This window comes from Bos grunniens, chromosome 4 (assembly GCF_055505025.1).
Source record: "Bos grunniens cultivar Pamir isolate PY7600 chromosome 4, Bosgru_T2T1.0, whole genome shotgun sequence".
NCBI classification, from domain to species: domain Eukaryota; kingdom Metazoa; phylum Chordata; class Mammalia; order Artiodactyla; family Bovidae; genus Bos; species Bos grunniens.
The window spans coordinates 66,563,805-66,584,142 of NC_141168.1; the positions used below are offsets into that span (position 1 = coordinate 66,563,805).

The 20,338-nt window shown below is 37.8% G+C and overlaps 1 protein-coding gene across 9 annotated transcripts in view; it reads left to right on the top strand.

The window, feature by feature from the left end:
• The window catches only part of LOC147374282 (uncharacterized), a 165,241-nt gene that overhangs the window by 130,781 nt on the left and 14,122 nt on the right, over nt 1–20,338 (top strand). For 6 of the 9 annotated variants that reach the window (XR_015162595.1, XM_086396716.1, XM_086396714.1 and 3 more), the window contains 2 exons: nt 6,497–6,634; nt 12,979–13,213. Coding sequence is in view for 6 of the 9 variants with exons in the window: in XM_086396709.1 (XP_086252835.1) it covers nt 6,497–6,505 (9 nt within the window). In the remaining 3 variants the exon portion in view is untranslated. Of the gene's footprint in view, nt 1–6,496; nt 6,639–12,978; nt 13,214–20,338 lie in introns of those variants that run through there. The other 3 variants (XM_086396708.1, XM_086396712.1, XM_086396710.1) reach the window with 2 other exon arrangements.

Here is a 20,338-nt window from a genome sequence, read left to right on the forward strand (position 1 = left end):
GGGAAAAAAAGTGAAAGAGATAAAATAATACATCCCAGGAGCCAACTCTTTATCAAGGCAATACAATAATAAAGGAACAATCTTGTTTGCACCTTTGTCATTTCCTCTCAAAGACTGTGTTGCTCAGATCATATTTTCATAAGCTGTCTCTGATACTTAAATTTGCACTCAAGAATACCTACATACATGAAAAAGCTTTTGAAGTTTTTAAATTTGTGATTAATAATAAACTTCAAAACTAGAAGTATTCATAACATACCTTCCTACACAGAGTTCCAGATAATATCTGTTTCAAGGTTTCTGGCATAAGTCAGGAAGACCAAGATGAGACCATCAAGTTCTCATAAAATCCAAATGACCTATTCATCTCTTTCCTTTGGTGACTTGAAAATTTTAGTTATCAATCTCTGGTTTAATCTGAATCAGTTGTTCTTTCATTCACAATTTGGGATTCACAATGAAAATACTAACTTCTGGTGCTTATGTTATATCTGTATCTCTCAAATTTTAGGTTGCTACTCATTAATGGTTTAGGGAAAACTAGTAGTTGTCAAATTAGTAAGATAGCAAACAGCATTAAGAAAGAAAATAAAAGGAAAATAGAATATGATAAATATCTTAGTATATGACTTATCATAAAGGCTTCTCTGGTGGCTCAGACAATAAAGAATCTGCCTGCAATGTAGGAGACTTGGAGTCGATCCTTGGGTATTCTTCATTTCAGTTCAGTTCAGTTCAGTCGCTCAGTCATGTCCGACTCTTTGTGACCCCATGAATCGCAGCACGCCAGGCCTCCCTGTCCATCACCAACCCCCAGAGTTCACTCAAACTCATGTCCATCGAGTCAGTGTTGCCATCCAGCCATCTCCTCCTCTGTCGTCCCCTTCTCATCCTGCCCCCAATCCCTCCCAGCATCAGAGTCTTTTCCAATGAGTCAACTCTTCGCATGAGGTGGCCAAAGTACTGGAGTTTCAGCTTTAGCATCATTCTTTCCAAAGAACACCCAGGGCTGATCTCCTGTAGGATGGACTGGTCGGATCTCCTTGCAGTCCAAGGGACTCCCAAGAGTCTTCTCCAACACCACAGTTCCAAAGCATCAATTCTGCAGCACTCAGCTTTCTTCACAGTCCAATTTTCACATCCATACATGACCACTGGAAAAACCAAAGCCTTGACTAGATGGACCTTTGTTGGCAAAGTAATGTCCCTGCTTTTCAATATGCTATCTAGGTTGGTCATAACTTTCCTTCCAAGGAGTAACCACTCCAGTATTCTTACCTGGAGGATTCTGTGGACAGAAGACCCTGGTGGGCTATATAGTCCATGGGGCTCAAGGAGTCAGTCATGACTAAGCAACTGACACTTTCACTTTTCAAGGGTACATGAATGCAAGTATTATCTCAGATATATTGGATCTGGAATTCATGTAAAATGTTTTCCTTTCTGTATACCATGATCAAAAGTCAGAAAAGTTATTCTAGTAGAATTAACTGGATCTAATAAAAACATTTGGCTCTCTTTCAATCAGGTAAAGTCACAAGCACCCCTCAGACCAGTGGATTACTGTTCTTTGAAGACAGTTAAATAACCATTGACTCATGAGAAGTCTAATTAGAAAGCTGATACAGATATTTCATCTGTTATGATTTCTACCTCCTCCCCCATTTTCAGAGAGAAAATTCCTCACTGTCCTAATTCGTGACAATACAGTCATTTCTCAGAAGAGTAAATTGTTATTTTTACCACTAAACTTTAGTCTATTGAATGGAGGAAAATAGTCAAGTCAGTTGTTCTGTATAACATGGAGAACAGAGCATGTGGATGGATTTCACCATTTTTTAGGTTAATTATTTTGACTCCAGGCAGACATAATTTAAATGTTATCTTTAACCACTAAAATAATCACCTTACTTCAGTTCAGTTGCTCAGTCGTGTCCGACTCTTTGTGCCCCATGAATCGCAGCACGCCAGCCCTCCCTGTCCATCACCAACTCCCAGAGCCTACCCAAACTCATGTCCATCGAGTCAGTGATGTCATCCAGCCATCTCATCCTCTGTCGTCCCCTTCTCCTCCTGCCCCCAATCCCTCCCAGCATCAGAGTCTCTTCCAATGAGTCAATTCTTCGCATGAGGTGGCCAAAGTATTGGAGTTTCAGCTTCAGTATCAGTCCTTCCAATGAACACCTAGGACTGATCTTCTTTAGGATGGACTGGTTGGATCTCCTTGCAGTCCAAGGCACTCTCAAGAGTCTTCTCCAACACCACAGTTCAAAGCATCAATTCTTCAGTGCTCAGGTTTCTTCACAGTCCAACTCTCACATCCATACATGACCACAGGAAAAACCATAGCCTTGACTAGACAGACCTTTGTTGGCAAAGTAATGTCTCTGCTTTTCAATATGCTATCTAGGTTGGTCATAACTTTCCTTCCAAGGAGTAAGTGTCTTTTAATTTCATGGCTACAGTCACCATCTGCAGTGATTTTGGAGCCCTCAAAAATAAAGTCTGACACTGTTTCCACTGTTTCCCATCTATTTCCCATTAAGTGATGGGACCGGATGCCATGATCTTAGTTTTCTGAATGTTGAGCTTTAAGCCAACTTTTTCAGTCTCCTCTTTCACTTTCATCAACAGGCTCTTTAGTTCCTCGTCACTTTCTGCCATAAGAGTGGTGTCATCTACATATCTGAGGTTATTGATATTTCTCCTGGCAATCTTGATTCCAGCTTGTTGCTTGCTCCAGCCCCGCGTTTTTCATGATGTACTCTGCATATAACTTAAATAAGCAGGGTGACAATATACAGCCTTGACGTACTCCTTTTCCTATTTGGAACCAGTCTGTTGTTCCATGTCCAGTTCTAACTGTTGCTTCTTATATAGGTTTATCAAGAGGCAGGTCAGGTGGTCTGGTGTTCCCATCTCCTCAGAATTTTCCACAGTTTATTGTGATCCACACAGTCAAAAGCTTTGGCATAGTCAATAAAGCAGAAATAGATCTTTTTCTGGAATTCTCTTTCTTTTTCTATGATCCAACAGATGTTGCCAATTTGATCCTGGTTCCTCTGCCTTTTCTAAAACCAGCTTGAACATCTGGAAGTTCATGGTTCACGTACTTTTGAATCCTGGCTTGGAGAATGTTGAGCATTACTTTGCTGACGTGTGAGATGAGTGCAGTTGTGTGGTAGTTTGAGCATTCTTTGGCATTGCCTTTCTTTGAGATTGGAATGAAAACTGACCTTTTCCAGTCCTGTGGCCACTGCTGAGTTTTCCAGTCACCTCAAGCACTCATAATAACTGACACTTTTGATTACTTATAAGCCAAAAGTTGTGCTAATTCCCGTTGTAGCTGGATTGTAAGAATCATGGAGGAAGGCATTCAAAACACAATTCCCAGGCCCCTCCCCTGGACCCTATAATTCACTTCTGTTATGGGGCCCAGGAACTTCTTACTTAGAAACATCTTTGACAATACTTGTTCTTTCCCTGGTGGCTCAGATGGTAAAGCATCTGCCTACAATGCAAGAGATCTGGGTTTGATCCCTGGTTCGGGAAGATTCTCTGGAGAAGGAAATGGCAGCCCACTCCAGTACTCTTGCCTGGAAAGTCCCATGGAAGGAGGAACCTGGTAGGCTACAGTCCATGGGGTATCAAAGAGTCAGACACAACTGAGCGACTTCACACACATACAGTCACATGGGGCCCAGGAACTTCTTACTTAGAAATATTTTTGCCAATACTTGTTCTTTCTTTTTAAGTTAAAAAAAAAAAAACAAAACATTGTTTTAGTTAGTATAGTAGATGTGAAGTGGTTTCTGTGGCTTTGATTTGCATATACCTTATAGCTGATTTGTTCAGCATCTTTTCACGTGCTTTTTGGCCATTTGTATATCATATCTTTAGAGAAGTATTGATTAAAATCCTACATTTACCTTTTGAATTCTCCACGTCTCTTTTTGCACTTAGCCCTCTCTTTCCCTGCCCTCAGCCCTCTCTTTCCCTGCCCTCCTCATATGCAGTTATAATGGTGTTAATCATAATAACTGGGTAATGCCAGGCACAGTGCTAAGCACTTTAAATACATATGTTCTTTAATTCTATTAGGTTTTATTTCCATTTTAAAGATAAGAAAACTGAGGCCCAGAGAAGGTTAAGTTGAATGTAGTTCATTAAAAGCCAAGAAGCAGAGACTGATTTCAAAGCCAGTTCTCTCTGGTTTGAAAGTCCATGCTCTTAACCTCTGCATTGGAGGTCTATAGACTAGCGTCTGTTGCTAGCTTATACAGGGAAATTCTGTTTTAGATATGTACCATCTTATACATTTTTAATAATAAGTTTAAGTGACTGAAAAGGATGTAATTTCCCACATATTGTAAATATTATCATTTAAAAACATAACTGTTAGATCAGTCTTTTAAATGTTTCCAAGGGACTCTAAATGCCATGGTGATAAGGTATCCAGAACCACTGATTTAAAAAATTCATGGACAATTATTTTTTTCTTTTGCTTGAAATTGTATTTTTATTATATTACTTCCCCAGAATGTTATCATAATATAACATTTTTCATGCTTGAAAGTCTTTTATTGATCACTCAGACTTTCTGTATCAAAAATATGAATATAAATTAAAATTGAATTTTAAATAATTTCTTATAAATATAAAGCTGTCAGTGTTAAGGATTCCTTCTGATTGTGTTGTTATTATAATTATTAGTATAGCAGTCAGCTGTTAAAATAAAAAATAGATTACAGATTTTGAAAACTTATCAATAACTATAACAAGTAAATTTCTATTGGAAATACACCTTTTTAGTAGGATAGATGAAGCTGTTTTGATACCTTGATTAAAGGAGAATCTGTGCATAACAGTTTTTCAACTTGTCCCTTTGACACTCCAGAGCATTGTAATTATAAAATAATGCAACAAATAATGCAAAAAAATAAACAACAAATAATGACATGTGAAAAGGATGCTTTTTCATTGTTGTTTTTCAGTTGAGAGGAGCTAATTTGAAAGGAGTTGTAGGGAAGGGAACCTGACTGGTGTGCTGCCTTTATCACATACACGAGCCCTCTAAAATAGGGCAAGTTTAGAAAAGGACACACATAGCAATAATGGACCTGGAAATTGATTCTTTAAAAATTATTCATCCATTTTACTCCTTACAGGTGCTCTGTGTACCTGGGGGTTGAAGACCACTATACTGCACTAGATCAGTAAGTGAGGGAGTGACCTCTCAAGGCTCCAGCCCAACCCCACTCAGTTCAGTTCAGTTCAGTCACTCAGTCGTGTCCAACTCTTTGCGAACCCATGAACTGCAGCACGCCAGGCCTCCCTGTCCATCACCAACTCCCGGAGTTCACCCAGACTCACATCCATCGAGTCGGTGATGCCATCCAGCCATCTCATCCTCTGTCGTCCCCTTCTCCTCCTGCCCCCAATCCCTCCCAGCATCAGGGTCTTTTCCAATGAGTCAACTCTTCGCATGAGGTGGCCAAAGTACTGGAGTTTCAGCTTTAGCATCATTCCCTCCAAAGAAATCCCAGGGCTGATCTCTTTCAGAATGGACTGGTTGGATCTCCTTGCAGTCCAAGGCACTCTCAAGAGTCTTATCCAACACCACAGTTCAAAAGCATCAATTCTTCGGCGCTCAGCTTTCTTCACAGTCCAACTCTCACATCCATACATGACCACAGGAAAAATCATAGCCTTGACTAGACAGACCTTTGTTGGCAAAGTAATGTCTCTGCTTTTTAATATGCTATCTAGGTTGGTCATAACTTTCCTTCCAAGGAGTAAGCGTCTTTTAATTTCGTGGCTGTAATCACCATCTGCAGTGATTTTGGAGCCCAAGAAAATAAAGTCTGACACTGTTTCCACTGTTTCCCCATCTATTTCCCATGAAGTGATGGGACCGGATGCCATGATCTTCGTTTTCTGAATGTTGAGCTTTAAGCCAACTTTTTCACTCTCCACTTTCACTTTCATCAACAGGCTTTTTAGTTCCTCTTCACTTTCTGCCATAAGGGTGGTGTCATCTGCATATGATATTTCTCCCAGCAATCTTGATTCCAGCTTGTGCTTCCTCCAGCCCAGCATTTCTCATGATGTACTCTGCATATAAGTTAAATAAGCAGGGTGACAATATACAGCCTTGATGTATTCCTTTTCCTATTTGGAACCGGTCTGTTTTTCCATGTCCCCAAAAAAATAGACATGACTGTCTGCTAAGAATTTTGCACATGTGATCTTGTGTCATTGTTGGAACAATTTGGCAAGGTAGGATTATGTTTAGTGTATATATAAAGAGAGTAATTTGTCTAGATTACAGAAATTTTATGTAGCTGAGCAAAAATCTGAACTCATTCTGTCTCCTTTTTTAATTCTTTATTACTCATGTCAACTAGAAGCAATATAATTCAATTCAAATAATTCTTGTTTGACTTTTTTTCAGACTTTTACAGTACCATTACTTTGTCTTCTTTTTAATTCACAGGAGGAGTAATGAGCTGAACCTAAGTGTGTCTGTGTTTGATAGACTCTGAGGAGGAGAGTTTTTTGAATAGAGAAGATTTCTGGTATCCACCATCTGCCTCTGGCCATGGACCACTCTCTGGACAATTTCAGTATGAAGGTGGGCAAAATCGCATACTAATTTTGAAAGGGTGCAGAGCTGTGGACCCTTTGCTCATACTTTTCTAAATTATAAGATTGTGACTCAGATTTTATGTAGGAGAGAAAACTGTCCATTGTTGGGTGGTGGGGCGGTGGGGCAGGGGGCGGGCAGTGTCACTGGATAAAAACATTTTCTTTTTTTAAAGTAAGATCATTGTGAAACTAAATCACTAAAATTTTGGATAGCTTCATTTCTAAGAACTCAGATTTTAAAAGTATATATGAGACCTGACTATGTAATTTATTCATGAGTTATAAGGTAATGTTAGGTTTAGCTTTCATTCTATAAATAGAGCAATAAAAGCACAGACCAACACCTTTCAGTTACCCTGTAAGTAACTTCATGGTTAGATGTACCTGGTATACTGAGCATAAAGCCATTTTCTATCACATAATGAAAATATTTGGAAAACCACTAAAGCGATTAGAGTTATAGAACTCTTAACATTGTAATTGTCTGATTCCATTATTAGAGTGGATAGTATTTGGAAATGTTTTCATTTCCAAGTAAATGGCAGGGTATCATTCGAGATTACTAGTTGATTGTCCCACGCCTTTTCTTTAAAGACTAAAGTACAATCAGGTCAAAAAGAGAAAAAGGAAGGTCAAAAGGTAAAAGGAAAGGTTTAAAATTAGGGCCTTTTTTGACGCTGGTATTTCTTTAGGTGACAGATAAGTAAATAAAAATTATTAAAAAGTTCATAAACAGACAAGATGTTTGTAGAAAAATAATATTTGAATCGTTCCTTCCCCCAAATCTAATGCTTGAATAGTTCTTTCCCCAAATTCTTGCATGAACTTTATAAAGAAAATAAACATATACATAAACAGAAAATGAGCCTCTTGCTTGTTAGGTAAAACATTAATTACAGAAAACTTTTTTTTAAAGGATTCCTTTCTTAGACACTGCTGGCATTTCTTCCTGCTATCTTTTGCATCTTGCCTCTTATATAATTTCACTGCTTTTTAGAGGCTTTATTACAAAGCAGCCAGGCTTAAAACAATGAGATGAAACCGACTTTACTACTTTTTAAATACATTGTAGGAATAGGATCAGAAAAAGGTAGAACAGGAGAGTTTTGGATAATGAGTAGACTTCAATTATCTGAATTACCTGGACATCCCTTATCCAAGCAATGCACATTTAATTATGGCTTACCTCCGTATTCCTCCATAAATTTGTGGAAAAGCCCAGGAAAAAGGGGAGGCATATTCATGAGCCAAGAACTTGGTTGAACACACAGAAAGAGAAAAAAAATAGCAGTTCAACATCAGCTTTTATTCAGGAAAAATCCACTTAGTGAAGCTACTTTGAAGGAGGGATAAACACTGGCGGACAAATTGGTCCATCATGGGATGGGTTTTACAAGATAAGTGAACACTTGCTTCTTTGAATCCGAGAGCTATGCTGCAACCTGACAAATCCTAGGCACAGTTTATCAAACAGCCGCAACAGGTTCCTTGGAGATCTCACAAATGACATTTCTTTACGTGCAACTTGATAAGTGTAATTCCCCATCTCCAACTTTTCCTGTATTGCTTCATATCTAATCTGATTCTTTCTTCAAGAATTGTTTTATGCCTCTTAATGTATTGTGGGGAATTTGCTTTTAGGCTCTTGGGTAACAAGGGGAAAATGAATTGCAATCTAGTAGAATCTTGACAATATAACCATTACATAGTGAGTGCTATAGCCAACAAAGAAAAGAAAGATGAAGAGAGCAGTGTTTGATTCTGGTAAATTGTATCCATCACAATTTTGCTTCTGTAGAATAAATAGAGTATATGAAATAGCTAAGGATAATCTATTAGTCGTTTACTCAGTTGAACAGCAGAAGGGGGTCATTCCATTCTGGAAGAACTGTGAGTGTCCTTTCAAAAAAGATACAATTACTGTTATTTTGCAAACAATTATTAGATGCATTTAATAAATGATACTTACCAGACAACAGTTACAAAGTATGTCCCTGTAAATAAGAAAAACACACAACTCTTCTGATGAGAAAGCTACTTTTTTTTTTTTTTTATTTCTAAGATCAGAGAAAGGACTGACCAAAAAAAAAAAGTAATTTCACCTTTTGAAATACTGTATTTCTGAAGTCATTAAGCCTCTGTTATATGCATAATATCTAGTAATTACTGTGTAAGTACAGTTCAGTGGAAGGAAAATATTCTTTGCATGAACAGTCCAAGGAATATCACAAAACATTTCAGTTTTTGCCCTATTCAGGACGTCGTGGTTCTTCCAGTTTGAACCTTGGATCGGTATCTTGAAGCCCGTTTCCTTTCTGATCTACCTCCTCCTTGTTTTCTGCAAAATCTCACTTGGTCTCAGGTCCTCTGCCCTCAAGAGAAAGTTTGTCTTTCCATTGATGAAAGAGAAATAACTATAAACCATTTAGTGTTTTCTTTCTAATTTTGACCACCTCTCACTGATTTATCAAATGTGGGAAGGTCAAAGAAAGAAAATGGGGAGAAGAAAGAAAATCTCATCTTGCCAAATAACTCATAAACTAACATTTTAAGCATTTATACCATATTTTTAAACTTGACTGCAATTTTAAAATATCTTAAAATTTCCATGCACATTTAAGGAAAGAACCTACAAACAATATATATAGTAATGAAAGTTTGAGATGAATATGGAACTAAAATAGCATCATTTGACTTAAATTTTACTTAAAAATTATTTTTTAAGCATTATTAAGTTAAAAATCATGTATCTATTCTAATATGTTACTGTTCCAGTGATGATAATCATGATAGCTAATGTTATTGACCAGCTAATATGTGCCTGATACAGTTCCATACACTTCAGAGTTATTTCATAATGGAAGATTAAATAAATGGTCATTATTCTAAGATACTGGATCTGGGTGAGCTTAAAATATTGTGGCTTGTGTTTTTCTAATGGTTTCTGGGATTGGAACCTGATTACTGGAGTTCAAGGGGTAAAAGATCAGTTTGTGAAACTCTTGGGTTTATTACTCTTCTTAACATTTTAGAGAGACTGGAGTTGAAGGAAATAAATCCTAATGTTAATCTTCACTTGCTCACATTCATCTCTGAAACTCTTGAAAACATTGTTTTTCTGGAGATGAAGCAATCTTTTATGTGACTATTCCAACTGGTTAAGCACCTGTAAGCAAATAATGAACATGCTTGTAATTCAGTAATTCCACAGCTTGTAGAATAATGTGTCAGTGTCCACTCTGGAATGAATGTTGTTTATGCCACTTTTACTAAATCTTTGGCTCTGGTGTCCTGGACTGCATCTCCTTCCACCAATTATCAGGACACATATATCCCATGAATTTAAGTTGGATACACTTTCTTGGTATCTATGATTTGTCTAATCCTTCTTAAAACATTGAAACTGCTTTTGAGCTGTCTAAAGATCTTTTCAATAGCAAGAATTTAACTTAGAAATTCCAAGATGTACAAAGAAGACATTATGTAAAGATATTCCTTTAGAATATAAAAACAAAGATGAAATTATATATTAAATTCCAAAAAGGAATACCTATTGCCATGGATGCACGGTATTATATTGAAATAGTGTAAAATAGCCAGAAGCCATGGTTTCTTGAATAGCACTGTGCTGATAGGCTGCTTTTGTGCATGCAACATCGCTTCAATCATGTCCAACTCTTTTTGGCCCCAAGGACACTGTAGCCCACCAGGCTCCTCTGTCCATGGGATTCTCAGGCAAAAATACTGGAGTGGGTTGTCATTTCCTCTTCCCAGGGATATTCCTGACTCAGGAATCAGACCCATGTCTCTTATGTCTCCTGCATTGCAGGTGGGTTCTTTACCACTAGTGCCACTTGGGAAGGATGCTTTTAGTTGCATCTTAAATTTAAATTTGCTCAAATGGTTAAAAAAAATCATTGGGTCATCTTTCCCCTCTGTCTTCAGCTAGATACCTGTTTCCAGGAGAATGCCAGGTACTGATTAACTTAAATGTATTGTAGGTTATTAAGACCAATCACAATGAAAGGGAAATGGATTTTGCTGATTGGTTTATGTCAGTCTTAGACCATATCAGGAGCTGGGGGTAGCATCACTTTTACCCAGAAACATTCTGTTCCACAATGAAAGTGGAGTAGACTTGATAATGGAGGTAGAACCATAATGTCCAGTACATCTGTATTTTTAGTTTTGGAAGTTTATTGCTGAGGGATTTTTCTCATCTGTCTCATATTTTTGTATCAAAGAAAAATAGAAGCAAGTATTATTGAAAGATTAGAAAGTCTAAATTAAAAAAAAAATGTCAAGCTATCTGCAGTTGTTAGGGACAGTCCCCTTTGGATCTCTTGTTTCTGCATGTCTCATGGACAGAGGCACTGATTGCCTTTGTTCCACATCACATTTTCAAAGAGGTTTATACAGTAAACATCCTTGGAAAATGGAGATGGCATTACCCTCTGTGGCAAAGGTCAGGGATGCTTACTGCCCTTTATAAAATATGTGGATGCCCTAAACTTGGGGCCCCTCACTTGTTTGGCACCACCTGACCTACTTTTCTAGCTCTCTGGAATTGGAACTTGGGGAAATGGCACAAATACTGATAAACACTGGCTGCTGATATTGCCGTCAGTAATATATGGTTCTTTGCCTCTGACCAGGATTCTCCTTTCTTTTATCAGCATCTATGAACCTGTGGCAAGGTAACCTGTTAGCCTGCAAGTAGGGTAAATTTCAGACTCTTCACAGTTCTTAACTGCCAAATATGATAATATGTGAAACAGACAAGTATTCCACCTTTGATATTTCCTTTAGTAGATACATGTAAAACTTTACCCTCTACTAAAACTGCTATATGGAAGCCACAAAATTACCATATTTGCTGATTTTCCTGGACTGCTAGCATTTCCAGGAGATTGCTACATCAAAAGAGTCACTCTCTACTCATGCAATGAATTCCAATCCAAGGTTCCTTGTATTAAGTCCATACCACACTTTTTGTATCATTTCATTATTTGGCTGGAAGAATTAGTCAAAAGAAAAATCGGGGTGACAGTTTTTCCCTGTATATAGATTCTCTAAGCAAAGTCTTACCAGGACTCCTGGCATTGTTCTAGGTAGTACTTTAAATTTTAGCAAAGGAAATACTTTGAGGCCCACTTTTTGTTTCAACAGTACCTGCCTTGCTTTGCTTTTCAATTAATTTTAGAAGCAACTGGCCTGAGGTTTGATTTGTACCCAAGTTCAACTACTTAAACTTATTTATAGTTTTGAATAACTGATCTTGCAATTTTACACTTAATATCCTGATACTATATAAGTTGGTTTATATAGTTAAATCACTGTGACCATACTTTTGTCAATTAGTAAAGAGTAATTTGATAGGCTTGCTTTCACTGTAACCCTCTTCTACATGGAACAGAAGAGAGGCAATTTCTCTTTGGGTCCTTAAATGCTGCCTTCTGTGTACTTTCTCCATTTACCTCTCTTCGTCTTCTGAGCAAGCTTTCCTTTGGGTTCCTAATACCTCCCACCCCTACTTACTCATTTCTCTCCCTTCAAGAATCAATTTTCAGAAGAACTTACACAAGTGTAAATTATTAATAATGTTTAGTATTACCATATAACATCTCCTTTCAAGTACTGCTCAAACCCTAGTCATAAGCATGGATTTTTAGTTAAACAAACACAAATTATAAATATCAGAAGAGCTTTTAGGGCTTGGGGGAGTATTCCTGGTACCCAGAAAACATACCATGTAACATCTACTTTTAACTTCTAATGATAAGATAATCTTACCTTATCTCAATTTTTCCTTCTATAAAATGAAAATACTGCTCTCTGCTTGTACTTATAATAAAGATTTTAAAAAAAAGGTTTGAGTAAAAATAAAGTATAACATTTTAAGCCTTGATTCTCTCCTAGAGGAAATTACCATTCTTTATATAAAAAAAAAAAAAAAAACGTAATAGAGCTTTGCTTTTAGTTTGTGCTTTGTGACCCCATGAACTGTAGCCTGCCAGGCTCCTCTGCCCATGGGTTCTTCAGGCAAGATACTGGAGTGAGTTGCAATTTTCTACTCCAGGAGATCTTTATGACACAGGGATCTAACCAGTATCCCTTGTGTCTCTTGCTTTGGCAGGTGGGTTCTTTACTACTGTGCCACCTGGGAAGCAGTTTGTGCTACAGTAGCTTATGGTTTCTGGCTTGATGCTTTCTTTGTAGGAAGGTGTATTCCTGCCAGGCAGGCTCTCTGGCTGCCCAGGAGTGGGATGCTTGCTCTTGAAATTGCGAATTCAGTTGTTGTTGTTTTCTTCTTTTGTCTGCACCATGCAGCATGCAGGATCTTAGTTTCCTGAACAGGGATCAAACCTGCAGCCCCTGCAGTGGAAACACAGAGTCTTAACCATTGGACTACCAGCGATGTCCAGAGAATACAGCTTTTGATAACTTCACAGACAACCTGTTCTTTTGTGAGTCTTGAGATTTAATAGATACTGGGATGCAATTACTGGCAAAGGTTAACAACAAATACAAAATAAAATGATCAGTGCTCGGGTATGCAACTTCAGTTCAGTTCAGTTCAGTCACTCAATCGTGTCCAACTCTCTGCGACCCCATGAATCACAGCACGCCAGGCCTCCCTGTCCATCACCAACTCCCAGAGTTCACCCAAACTCATGTCCATTGAGTCGGTGATGCCATCCAGCCATCTCATCCTCTGTTGTCCCCTTCTCCTCCTGCCCCCAATCCCTCCCAGCATCAGAGTCTTTTCCAGTGAGTCAACTCTTCACATGAGGTGGCGAAAGTATTGGAGTTTCAGCTTTAGCATCAGTACTTCCAAAGAACACCCATTGAGGTCATTATTGGAGGCAGAGCATAGGATAAATGGTTACGGCACAGGCTCTGGAGTCTGACTGCTGACATCACATCTTGGGTATGCCTTTTATTAGCTGTGTGACCTTGGGCAAGTCACCCACCCACCTTGCAGAATTGCTATGAAGATCAAATGAGTTAGCACACATAAAGTATTTAGTACAAAATGAACACAATATAAATATTGTTAAATAATTGAAAAAAATAGTAAACCATGGAGAAAGAGAAGAAAGTTTCAAATATGGACCAAAGTCCTGAAGGATAAAATCTGATTAAAAAAAAAAAAAAGTTAGTATGTTGATGTTTATTGATGTTTGTAATGAACCACAGCCCTGCCTTGAATTCACAAGAAGAAAGAAAATTTATATTAGAGACATTTACTCTATAGTCCTGAATGTAATAAAACTGAGCATAAAATGTTTTAAACTTGTTGATAATTCTCATATTAGTCTCATATCTTTTATCTGAATGAGATAATATACAATTTTACATACCTATTATTGTGCCACATAGACTACAAATGCCCAGTAAATTCATAGATGTTCATGGCCACCCATGCAGAAATGAAATATTTAACTACAAGAATATCTTGTGCTTAGGAAGCTATTTGCTGACATCTCTTCCTCTGATATTTGGTGAACATGCAAAGTGATTTATGCACAACTTGAAGGAAATGCTCCCATAGTGACTTTCAGAATATTTTGAGAATACTAGTAATACATATTTTAAAAGTGCTTTCTACTGTGAAGTTTTTCAATTTTTTTGTTTGTTTTATCATGTAAAAGCACATTAGGCAAACTAATCATCTGGGGAACTCCTTAGTTTATCTCATCAAAAACAGTAAGAGTCTCCGGGTGTCTATTTTTAATAATAAAGCAGATAAATTGTGATATGTATTAATTATGGTTATTAATTTAACTTTTGTTAAAGGAAAGATTCATTGTTATGCTTTTTATGTAGAACAGTCCTTTATTACTTTTAACTAACATTAAACATTTCCATAGTAGAAATTTAGTTTAGTTCAGTTACAGCAGTTATTAAAGAAAATTAAGCATTTTCTTTTTGTATTTATATAAAACTAACTACAGTTGCCCCTTTTGGTAATAAAACCAGATATATCAGAGTTCAAATTTGCCAAAGAGATGAACAAAAAGATGACAACTTGTGTTCCAAGTGAGTTTTTAATTTTAAAAAGAGTTTCTTTAAATAGTTGCCCTCCTATTACATGTCAGCATTAGTTGTAGATCACTCTTCTTAACAAAATTTAGTGGGCCAAGAAATCTAAACCTTACATGTTAGATGTCACTGCTAATTAGAGTTCAAGCATGTATAAAGTTATAATGTAAGTCAATGGGAAATTATAATTTCCAGACTTAATTTTCATATTACATATATGATGTAAAATGAAGAAGGTTCATACCATATGCCTTTAAAATCAGATTTGAGGGACAGAATGTTAGGATATACTGAAGAACTCAGAGTTATTGGAGGGAAAATTATGTCAGTGGTTCCATCTCTAGCCACAATTGGTATTATAATGTTAGCAGTTTATGTGAACTTTAATATTCAAACATATTTTCACATGCTTGCTACTGCTGCTGCTAAGTCTCTTCAGTCGTGTCCGACTCTGTGCGATTCCATGGACTGCACCCTACCAGGCTTCTCCGTCCATGGGATTCTCCAAGCAAGAACACTGGAGTGTGTTGCCATTTCCTTCTCCAATGCATGAAAGGGGAAAGTGAAAGTGAAGTCGCTCAGTCGTGTCTGACTCTTAGCGACCCCATGGACTGTAGCCTACCAGGCTCCTCCATTCATGGGATTTTCCGGGCAACTCCAGTACTGGAGTGGGTGCCATTCACATGCTTAGATGGTGTTTATATTTTTCATGCTAAAAATTTGATGCTGAAGTTTTGTGAAATAATTAATAGTCACTTTTGCTGATTGCATGATGAAAGCCTCTCACCTGACTGATAACTCAGCCATTAAAACAAAATATATGGGGGTAAAGTTTTATATAAAAGCAAATTTTTCTCACTGGTGCATATTGGCTAGGCCACTTTGATATTCAAATGCATAAGAGTTAGAATTAATATTATAAAAATTGGGACCTAGAACCCAACAACATGATCACATTTAACATTATTGATTATAGCTGAAGTAAACTACATAGCTGAGGGTTAGAAAAGTTAAAGTTTGCTTTGTCAAGGGATCATTTACTATATTCTATGTGATTGTGGAATTTCTAATTTTTTTAGCTTAATTCCAAGGCTAGCAGAATTCTTCCTGCACATCTCAGTTCTTCCAGAAATGTTAATTGGCACACCTAAACAAGGAGGGTAAAACTATGTCTGAAAAAGGATATTAAAAACTAGTATTCCTATGTGTTTTATACAAGTGTAAATAATCACTTCATGGGAAATAGATGAGGAAAGTGTTAGACTTTATTTTAGGGGGGCTCTAAAATCACTGTAGATAGTGATTGCAGCCATGAAATTAAAAGACGCTTACTCCTTGGAAGGAAAGTTATGACCAACCTAGATAGAATATTAAAATCAGAGACATTACTTTGCCAACAAAGGTCCATCTAGTGAAGGCTATGGTTTTTTCCAGTGGTCATGTATGGATGTGAGAGTTGGACTGTGAAGAAAGCTGAGCACCGAAGAATTGATGCTTTTGAACTGTGGTGTTGGAGAAGACTCTTGAGAGTCCCTTGGACCACAAGGAGACCAGTCCTGGGTGTTCATTGTTCATTCAGCTAAAGCTGAAACTCCAATACTTTGGCCACCTCATGCGCAGAGTTGACTCATTGGAAAAGACTCTGATGCTGGGAGGGATTGGGGGCAAGAGGAGAAGGGGACGACAGAGGATGAGATGACTGGAAGGCATCACTGACTCGATGGACATGAGTTTGAGTGAACTCTGGGAGTTGGTGATGGACAGAGATGCCTGGCGTGCTGAGATTCATGGGGTCACAAAGAATTGGACATGACTGAGCGACTGAACTGAACTGAAGTGAAATAATACTCTATTATCTTTTGAAAACTATATATGTATATATATAGTTACCATAGTCATATATAACATATATAGTTAGAGTTTTTCACCCAAATCAGGATACATAGTCTTAAAATATGATGACCAGCTTACTTCCATGCACAATCAATAATCTGTGAGTATCTAATTTGGGTGCTAAAAATAAAATCTCATGGAGAGAATACTATCCATGATCCTTTTGTTATCATATTTTCTCGGAGAATGTATCTGTTACACATGTCAGGCCTAAAGGTCATTAATAATTATAAGGACTATTATAAAATCAATTTCATTTGCTAGTAATGTTGAATTACTAGGAAAAGAGTAAGTTAAAAAAATTATGAGATTTCATTTTAATTTTTTTGCAAAAATGATCATTTATACATGTATGACTTCAGTAGTTGCAGCACATGGACTCAGTAGTTGCTGCTCCAGGGCTCTAGAGCACAGGCTCTGTAGTCATGGCACATGGACTTAGTTGCCCCCAGCATGTGGGATGTTCCCAGACCAGGGATCAAACCCATTTCTCTTGCATTGGCAGGCAGATTCTTTACCACTGAGCCACCAAGGAAGCCCCTGAATTTACTATTTGTAGATTTTTTGATTATGGCCATTCTGCTTGGTGTGGGGTGATATCACATTGTGGTTTTCCTTTGTTTTTCTCTACGAGTAATGTAGAGCATCTCTTCATGTGTCTGTTGGCCATCTGTATATCTTTTTTGGAGAAATGTCTATTTAGGCTTTTTGCTCATTTTTTGAATGTTTTTTTTTGTTTTGTTTTGTTTTTACTGAGCTGTATGAGCTGTTTGTGTATTTTGGAAATACAGTGTTTGTTGGTTGCATCGTTTGCAAATATTTTCTTCCAGTCCATAGATTGTCTTTTTGCTTTGTTTCTGGTTTCCTTTGTGGTGCAAAGGTTTATAAGTTTGATTAAGTCCCATTTGTTTATTTTTGTTTTTATTTCTTTTGCTTTGGAAGGCTGACCCAAGAAATATTTGTATGATTTATGTCAGAGAATGTTGTGCTTGTGTTCTCTTCTGGGAGTTTTATAGTGTCATGTCTTATACTGAAGTATTTAAGCCATTTTGAGTTTATTTTTGTCTGTGAGGGTATGTTCTAACTTCATTGATTTACATGCAGGTGTCCAACTTTCCCAACACCACTTGCTGAAGAGACTGATTTTTCTCTATTGTGTATTCTTGCCTTCATTGTTGGAGATGAATTGACTGTAGGCATGTGGGTTTATTTCTGAGCTGTCTATTCTGTTCCATTGATCCATATATCCTTTTTTTTTTTTTTGGCCAATATCATGCTATTTTGATTACACAGCTTTGTAATATTGTCTCAAGTCTGGGAGGGTTATGTCTCCAGTTTTGTTCTTTTTCCTTAGGATTAGAAACATGAAAGGGTTCTGGGGAGGGATCTGACCTAAGGATTCTAAGATTTTTTTTTCCTACTTTGTAAAAGTCTTCTGTTGCACTGTATATAAAGTACATCCACTCTTCCAGACAAATTATCGGACTATACAGTTTGATTTTCTTTAGAGCACTGCTGCTGCTGCTGCTAAGTCACTTCAGTCGTATCTGACTCTGTGTGACTCCATAGACAGCCTCCCACCAGGCTCCCCCGTCCCTGGGATTCTCCAGGCAAGAACACTGGAGTGGGTTGCCATTTCCTTCTCCAATGCATGAAAGTGAAAAGTGAAAGTGAAGTAGCTCAGTCGTGTCTGACTCTTAGTGACCCCATGGACTGCATGCAGCCTACCAGGCTCCTCCATCCATGGAATTTTCCAGGCAAGAGTACTGGAGTGGGGTGCCATTGCCTTCTCCGCTTCAGAGCACTAACCAAAATTAATTAGTAACCATCCTCACTTTTATACATATCTTCAGCTCAGTTCAGTTGCTCGGTCGTGTCCAACTCTTTGTGACCTCATGAACCACAGCACACCAGGCCTCCCTGTCCATCACCAACTCCCAGAGTTCACTCAAACTCATGTCCATTGAGTTGGTGATGCCATCCAACCATCTCATCTTCTGTCGTCCCCTTCTCCGCCTGCCCTCAATCTTTCCCAGCATCAGGGTCTTTTCAAATGAGTCAGCTCTTTGCATCCAGTGGCCAAAGTATTGGAGTTTCAGCTTCAACATCAGTCCTTCCGAGAATACCCAGGACTGATCTTCTTTAGGATGGACTGGTTGGATCTCCTTGCAGTCCAAAGGACTCTCAAGAGTCTTCTCCAACACCACAGTTCAAAAGCATCAATACTTTGGCACTCAGCTTTCTTTATAGTCCAACTCTCACATCCATATAGGACTACTGGAAAAACCATAGCCTTGACTAGATGGACCTTTGTTGACAAAGTAATGTCTCTGCTTTTTTAATATGCTGTCTAGGTTGGTCATAATTTTCCTTCCAAGGAGTAAGCATCTTTTAATTTCATGGCTGCAGTCACCATCTGCAGTGATTTTGGAGCCCAAAAAAATAAAGTCAGCCACTGTTTCCACTGTTTCCCCATGTATTTGCCATGCCATGATCTTAGTTTTCTGAATGTTGAGCTTTAAGCCAACTTTTGCACTCTCCTCTTTCACTTTCATCAAGAGGCTCTTTAGTTCTTCTTCACTTTCTGCCATAAGGGTGGTATCATCTGCATATCTGAGGTTATTGATATTTCTCCTGGCAATTTGATTCCAGCTTGTGCTTCCTCCAGCCCAGCGTTTCTCATGATGTACTCTGCATATAAGTTAAATAAGCAGGGTGACAATATACAGCATTGACATACTCCTTTTCCTATTTGGAACCAGTCTGTTGTTCCATGTCCAGTTCTAACTGTTGCTTCCTGACCTGCATACAGGTTTCTCAAGAGGCAGATCAGGTGGTCTGGTATTCCCATCTCTTTCAGAATTTTCCACAGTTTATTGTGATCCACACAGTTAAAGGCTTTGGCATAGTCAATAAAGCAGAAGTAGATGTTTTCCTGGAACTCTCTTGCGTTTTTGATGACCTAGCGGATGTTGGCAATTTGATCTCTGGTTCCTCTGCCTTTTCTGAAACCAGCTTGAACATTTGGAAGTTCATGGTTCACATATTGCTGAAGCCTGGCTTGGAGAATGTTGAGCATTACTTCACTAGCGTGTGAGATGAGTGCAATTGTGCAGTAGTTGGAGCATTCCTTGGCATTGCCTTTCTTTGGGATTGGAATGAAAACTGACCTTTTCCAGCCCTGTGGCCACTGCTGAGTTTTCCAAATTTGCTGACATATTGAGTGTAGCACTTTCACAGCATCATCTTTTAGGATTTGAAATAGCTCAACTGGAATTCCATTAACTTCACTAGCTTTGTTCATACATATCTTAACCTGATCTTTTTGTTAGTTCCTCAATTAACATGTAAATACCATGAAATCAGTAAACATGCCAGTCTTCCTCAGGCACATATGAATCAGGAACATATGGAAATAAAACAAAATCAACAATAATAAGAACAATAAAAGCAATTACATATCCTACAAATAAAATACCCCAGTACTCTTTCTAATTCATGATTCTTTCTTTACCAAGGTCACATCTAAAGTTTATCATGACTGTTAAAGAAGTTTAAAAATGCTATTATTTCAATTATTGGAATTTTATTTTTAGGATTTGTGATTATTGTTATTGCTCTGTGTCCATCTGCTCTTCTTTTGTATTTGACTGTAAAAGACAGTGAAAACGTTGGCTTAAAACTCAACATTCAGAAAACAAAGATTGTGGCATCTGGTCCCATCACTTCATGGCAAATAGATGGGGAAACA